The 7,424-nt window shown below is 35.5% G+C and overlaps 1 protein-coding gene across 1 annotated transcript; it reads right to left on the reverse strand.

Moving 5' to 3' along the window:
- Window positions 1–4,352: 4,352 nt before the first annotated feature.
- On the reverse strand, window positions 4,353–7,424 carry LOC120140056 (cation/H(+) antiporter 18-like). The gene is given in 5 exon segments (XM_039155116.1): window positions 4,353–4,480; window positions 4,482–5,238; window positions 5,241–5,571; window positions 5,666–6,667; window positions 7,188–7,424. Coding segments are annotated over 5 exon segments (2,391 nt in total). The 5' UTR covers window positions 7,389–7,424; the 3' UTR covers window positions 4,353–4,380.

Raw genomic sequence — 7,424 nt, forward strand, 5'->3', positions numbered from 1 at the left:
GCTCATTAAAACATGGTGTATGCTTTTAAGTTAGAGTAGCCGATAAAACAATATCCAAATGCATTGTGTATAACATGGTGTGTAACATCCTTAATACCGGGTTAATGACTAGATTGTAAAATTTTAGAAATTGGGGATTAAAGTAGGATAATTGAATAGTTCAATGACTTATTGGAAATATTTTATGAAGGCTGTTGAGTAATTATTGAATAAATTATCGGGTAAAATGGTCATTTGGCAAAGAAGATTTTTTTATTTTCCTTTATAAGATAAGGAAACCACTTAGACAGGAGAAATTTCTCCAGAGCTTTCTTCTTCTACAGCTGTGAACTTCAATAGCAAAGGTAAGTTTCTTGATTAGTTGATTATTTGCTAAATTAAAGGTTGGTTTATGATCATTAGATGATAACTAAGCTTAACGAAAGCTTAAGTTATCTTAACATCAAAAGATGAAGGAGTTAAGAGAGATTAAAGATTAAGAGTTTTTGAATGAAAACTTGGAATAAAGTTGATAAGTGGAATTTGAAACTAAATTTGACTTGTCAAGGGTTGAGTTAAGAGGTATGAAGTGTTAGAATTGAATTTTAAACATGTTGAAATTTAGTATGATTTTTTAATTTCATGTGGTGGATAGGATTTTGAAGTTTAAGATGAGATAAATGGATATTAATGAGTTTAAACATACGTATGTGAGTTAAGAATATGATTGGGGATGAAATATGAAGTGTTTAAGGGAAATTGGAGTGCTTTTTGGGCTTAAATATGAATTATGGGCTGGTGTGTATCGGTACACATTCAACGGGTACCGATACACTAAGACCAAATTTGAAGAATATCTTCATAGCGTATCGATACACTAAGGAGTGTACCGATGCCCGTGAATTTCGAAGATAATTTGGGTACCGATACACCCGTAGTGTACCGATACACCCTAATGTGAAAATTTACTTTTGGTTCATTAAGTTAGCTCAAGTTTTTGGTATCGAATTATAAGGTTTTGGCTTCTTATAATTGTCTGGAAAATTATATTTATGTAGATACATAACCTAAACGAGTTTCGGAACCATTGACAAGTAAGATCGATCAGGGGGGAAGATAAGAGATCAGTATTGACTAGTGAGGCCAGGTGAGTGCACATTATTTAGTATATGATGTTTAATGGGAAATAAAACTTGCGATAAGTCTATTTCCAATAGTTAAATATATGAATTCCTAGATAGAAGTATGTGTTTGTGATAATTTATATGCGTGCATGAATATATGTGTTGATATGTTATTATGTATGTTATATGATTCGTATAAGTATAGAGTAGTGTGATAAGTTATGTGAAAAAGTGCAAATGATCTATATGATTATATAGGAATATGAAATAAGATATGAGATAAGGATATAAGGAATGAAATGAACACATGACATAAGTTATAAGCTAAGGAATCATTTGATATAAATATATGTGAACATAAGATAATCAAGTATAAGTTAGATTATATGAGTTAAGTGATTATAAACAGGTAATATATGTTTAGATGAATATATGATAACAAGACATAAATTACATGAGTTACGTTTAGAGGAAACTAGTATAATAGACTTATGGTATTAAAGGAAAAGTGAGAGAAGACTTTCGAGAACAAAAATAGAAATCATAAAATAATGAATTATGAGACTATATGAGAATAATATATAAACTAGGGGACATGAAGGTAGATGATAATATGGAACTAGAGGATAAGCCTTGTAGGAAGGTTGTATATATTTAAAGGAGTTTATGATATAGAAGTTATAAAATGAAGCACTATAAAATCCTATGAGAAGGTTATAGGTGTTATATGATTTGAGCAGGGAAATGGACATAAGATATAGACAAGTGGAATTATTATGTAATATAAGTATATGACATTACTATATGTGAATTAAATGGAAATGAATTACGTGACTGTGTTTGATCTTATAAAAATGTGATAATGAACTATGTGAAAGAACTAAGAGACTATGTGTATATGTGAATGTGTGATAATAACAGAAAGAATATGAGTTAGGTGAAATTAAGTGGTGAGATGATATGAGAAGTGAACCAAGTTCAACAATATTGAATTATGTGAATATAAGAGATTAAAACATAAACTATATGAAAAGATATAAGTCATATGATATGACATGTTTATAGGAACACATGAGAAGTATTATAAGCCATGTGGCATATGAATATGAAATCATATGAGAATTGACATGACTACGTGATTACATGTATATGTGATATGTTTACATGAATATGTGAAAAGATATAAAAGATAATGTCCATGTTATGTGTCTTGAGAGCTAGGGTATAGTTGGCATGCCAAGAGTCGAGGGTCTACGCGGTCCTTTGAGACATATATGTATCCTTTGGAACATCTATGAGGTTCTTTGAGACACATACTTGGTCCTTGGAATATGTATATGATTCTTAAGGAATTTTCTATGTGGTCCTTAGGGACATCTTATATGACACTTCGGTGTATTTCTACGTGGCACTTCGGTGCAATTCTACGTGGCACTTTGGTGCATTTATACGAGCTGTGGTGACAGCATTAGTGCACAACCTCTATAGACTCACGTATCTATAGTTCTCACATGTGTACATGGGCTAATAAAGAAGATAATAGAAAATAACCGTGTATGATATTATGTGCTTTGTTTGTAATTTTATGGTGTGAAGTGATAATGTTATATGATGATGTGTATATAATTTGGTTAAGAAGAATAGATACAAGAACATATGACTAAAAGATAAAGAACGAAAATAAGACTTTTAAAGAAAATAAATAAATCCATTTGATACGATGTTATGTGTAATCATGGTGAAATGATATACTTGTTTGTGATGTGCATATTGTTAGATACAAGAGCATGCGAATAAGATATATACATGATAATAATAATAATAATAATAATTGTGAGATGATATGAATATGTTTGTATTGATGTTCTGATCTATAATATGTGTTATAGTTTAATACGGATTGCATGAAATGTTCATTGTAGGAGTTAGTAATGAGATCTTATATTTAAGTTTATTTATGCTTCACTAAGTCATCGACTTAGCGTGTGAGTGTTTCACACGTAGGTTCTGGAAAGCTAAAAGAAAAGTTAAGAGGGCAAGACGGGTCAGTATCTCCTTTACAAAGTTCAGATCAGAAAAGTATTTAGAAATCTATGTATATTGTTATATTAATTGCAGTTGGCATGTACTAAAAGAATTGTATTGAATATGCTCTGGTGGGTTTTGTAAGACTAAACGTTTTAGTTAATGAAAATCATTCACTTTCTCGAGTTTTGGATTTAGATTTTAACCAATTTGTAAAGGAAATATTTTGAAAAGTTAATGTGACACATCGGACTCGGATACGGGTTGGGGGTGTTACATGGTGTATCCAAATGCAACTTGAAACTGGTGTTATCTTGTTAAGAGTTTGCTCAGTAGAACATGGTGGATGCTTTTAAGTTAGAGTAGCAGATAAAAACAATATCCAAATGCATTCTGTATAACACGGTGTATCCAAATGCAACTCGAAAATGGTGTTATCCTGTTAAAAGTTTGCTCATTAGAATACGATGTATGCTTTTAACTTAGAGTAGCAAATAAAAACAATATCCAAATACATTGTGTATAGCATGGTGTATCCAAATGCAACTCGAAACTGGTGTTATCTTGCTAAGAGTTTGCCCAGTAGAACATGGTGTATTCTTTTAAGTTAGAGTAGCAGATAAAAACAATATCCAAATGCATTGTGTATAACATGGCGTATCCATATACAACTCGAAACTGGTGTTATCTTGCTAAGAGTTTGCCCAGTAGAACATGGTGTATTCTTTTAAGTTAGAGTAGCAGATAAAAACAATATCCAAATGCATTGTGTATAACATGGCGTATCCATATACAACTCGAAACTGGTGTTATCCTGTTATGAGTTTGCTCATTAGAACATTGTGTATGCTTTTAAGTTAGAGTAGCAGATAAAAACAATATCCAAATGCATTGGGTATAACATGGTGTATCCAAATGCAACTCTAAACTGATGTTATCTGTTAAGAGTTTGCTCAGTAGAACATGATTTAAGCTTTTAAGTTAGAGTAACAGATAAAAACAATATCTAAATGTATTGTGTATAACATGGTGTATCCAAATGCAACTCGAAACTAGTGTTATCCTGTTAAGAGTTTGCTCAGTAGAACATGGTGTATGTTTTTAAGTTAAAGCGGCAGATAAAAACAATGAAACATTGGATTCTGAAATGTGATGTAAACATTTGGAAAAGAAAGACGATGCTAACATCAGCAAAATAGAAATTATTATTATTACGTAGCCATCAGGATTAATGTTGAGGCCGAGAAGATAATTAGTTAGATTCAGATTCTTCCAACATGTCTGCAGCCAGATCCAGGGATGCATTGTCATTGTACTGCTGAATCACCAAAACTGATGCTGTTGTTGAAAAATGGAGATATCAGCAAGCCACCAATAGGCCCCAGTTCTGGGCATTCACTACTTCTCCTTAAAGCTAAGGCCAATTCACCATCTGGCACTCGTCCCACAAGGAAAAGGTTGCAGCGGCCAGCCCCACGAATTGCAGCTATAGTTTCCAAGACATTACGGACGGCTTTTTCTTCGTATAGGATAGAATCATCCTTTGATATCTTCTGCTTAAACTCGGAAAGAAATTCTTCGTCCAATGACATTGATTTGAGGCTGGAGTTCTCTTGCATATCAACTGTAGCGATTTCTCCGACAGTTCCAGGTTCCACCACAAAGCGAATGATACTTAAACTGATACCGGGGTGCTCAGCCATTCGAGCCCCATAAGCAAGGGCTTCACGATCATCATGACCCCCGAAGAAAAGAACAGTTATCAAATAGGAGACATTACTTGCAGATACATGGGTGGTTCCACCAAGACCACGATCAACTAGAATTCCAACAGAACAAGGTGCATGTTCAAGAACCCTCCGGTTGACCCAACGAAAGTCTGTCCTAGTGGTCTCCAAAGAACCATCAATTCTCTGGTGCTTATGGAAAGGAAGGATTATGATAGCAGCTCTCTTACTCTCAGCAGTGGTACAAATATCCTCGTGCATATCAGTCATTGAGGATATTGAAGTCATCGACCGGACAGTGACTTGACTCAGTTGTTGGAAAGCCTCAAATGCCACAACAACATGATCACAACGGGAGTCCCAGCCCTTATTCCAGAAGGGAAGCCATTTTTCCTAGCCTTGTGTACCATTAATATGGCAGATGACCTCTCAGACAGCTCCATCAGGTGCAGAGCATACACAGAAAGTCCTTCACGCTTCTTGACTCCTCGTGAAGCCTCGAGGAGATTTATCATTGATGGGATATTTCTTGCACTGTGGAAACATGCCAATATTCTAAGTTGAGTATCTGGATTTTTTCTTTCAATGGTTCTATATTTGTAGTCAACTTTTCTCTTTCTTGCAGGCTTATAAACTGCTAGAACAACTGGTGTGGTAATGAAGGTAGTAAAGAGTGCCATTAGAACCATAATAGCAAATGTTTGATCATTTAGAACCTGAAAGTTCAACAGCCAAAATCATCATTAATTTCATAAAAACCATAATGAAACAAGGCAATTACCCTAGTCAATAAGAAGAACCATAGTTTACCTTTCTATCCTTCCCAATGTTGAGAACAATTAGTTCCACCAGCCCTTTGGTATTCATAAGGAACCCAAGCGCTAGAGCTTCTCGAAGAGGCACTTTGCAGAAAAGGGACACCACAACAGTCCCAAGGATCTTCCCGAAACAAGCTGTAAAAATAACCAAAGCCAGAAGGCCCCAGGATTGGAGCCCCTGAATCGTAGCAACATTCGTCTTCAGTCCACTTGATGCAAAGTATAATGGCAAGAACAACCCAGATACAAGATCCTCAACTTTTTCCACAAGAGCATGTGCAAATGGTCCTTCCTTTGGAAAAAGAACTCCAACCACAAAAGCACCAAACATGGCATGAATTCCAATAGCATCAGTTATGAACCCAGCAGCCAGAACAACAGCTAATATAGCACATATGTATACCTCTTCTACTGGCTCACCATCATGGCATCGACAAGCCATCCATTTGAAGAACGGGGGTAAAATAAGAGTCAAACAAATGACAAAAACACACCCAGACAAGAAGACCCACAGTGATACAACAGGAGAATTGTTGGATCCTGATAGGGCAACAGCAAGTGCAAGTAGAATCCATGCAGCTACATCGTTAACAGCTGCAGCTGACATCGCCATTCTTCCGACTTCTGTCGTTAAAAGCTTCAACTCTGCCAGAATGCGAGCTAAGACAGGAAAGGCAGTAATAGAAAGAGCAACACCCATAAACACTAGAAAAGCAGATGCGTTTACACCTTTTGAGATAGTTGCACGGAGCAAAACTGAAGAACCAATTCCTAAAGAAAAAGGAAGGCCTATGCCAGCAACAGCGATTGCAAGGGATGTTTTACCGGTTCTTCGGAGGGATTTGGGGTCTATTTCTAGACCAGCAAGGAATAAAAAGAAAATGAGACCAATGTTTGCTAGGGTATCCAATACGGTAAGACTCTTCGGAGGAAATATGGCATGCAAGTAGCTCTTACTTCTACCAAGAACAGACGGCCCAAGTAAAATTCCTCCCTGGCAGATATGAAGAGAAAAGTTAATAATTTTATCATCAAACATAAACTATAATTAATGAAAACATTTTCATCTATATTGATGCACATCCACTGGAAACCAAAATGTAACTTTTTGCAGCAGCTGATGCTTAATGAATAATATATTTAGACTTGCTTTGAACTTTGTTTTCATCAATGATGAAAGTTTGTAGGCTGTTTGACTATTTTACACTAGACAATAAGACAATAAAAGTGAATGAGGAACCGGGAGTACAATTATAGAGAAGCAGATCACATGTCTAACATCACAGGCTTTCACATTTCTTGGAAAACCTACAATAATGTATCGACTTTCAACGGACTATTGTGTTGCTTCCAGAAGGCAATCAATTTTGTACTCAAAACACCTAAGAATTGGAAACATTTTCAACTTTCAGATGTAAAAACCATCGAAGTGGGAACTACAATTATATCCATAAGTTACACTCAGATGGGAATTTATTACATGATTTGCAGAAGTTAGAACATAAAGAACTCACAATTATCTCTGCAATCACACGTGGCTGCCTCACTGGCCTTAGAAGAAAAGCAAGTCCCCTTGTAAGTACAACTACCAGACATATCTGCAGAATGGCAAGAGGAAGAGCAAAATCAAGGGGGTTATCACCCTGGAAGAGGCCATTTGATGTAGCCTTCATCGGCAACGGACATTTCTGTAGAACCGTAGTATTTGAAGCCATTTCCCACAGACAACACTCACAGGAAATAACACTTCA

This window comes from Hibiscus syriacus, unplaced genomic scaffold (genome assembly GCF_006381635.1).
Source record: "Hibiscus syriacus cultivar Baekdansim isolate YM2019G1 unplaced genomic scaffold, ASM638163v2 tig00110777_pilon, whole genome shotgun sequence".
Lineage (NCBI taxonomy): Eukaryota > Viridiplantae > Streptophyta > Magnoliopsida > Malvales > Malvaceae > Hibiscus > Hibiscus syriacus.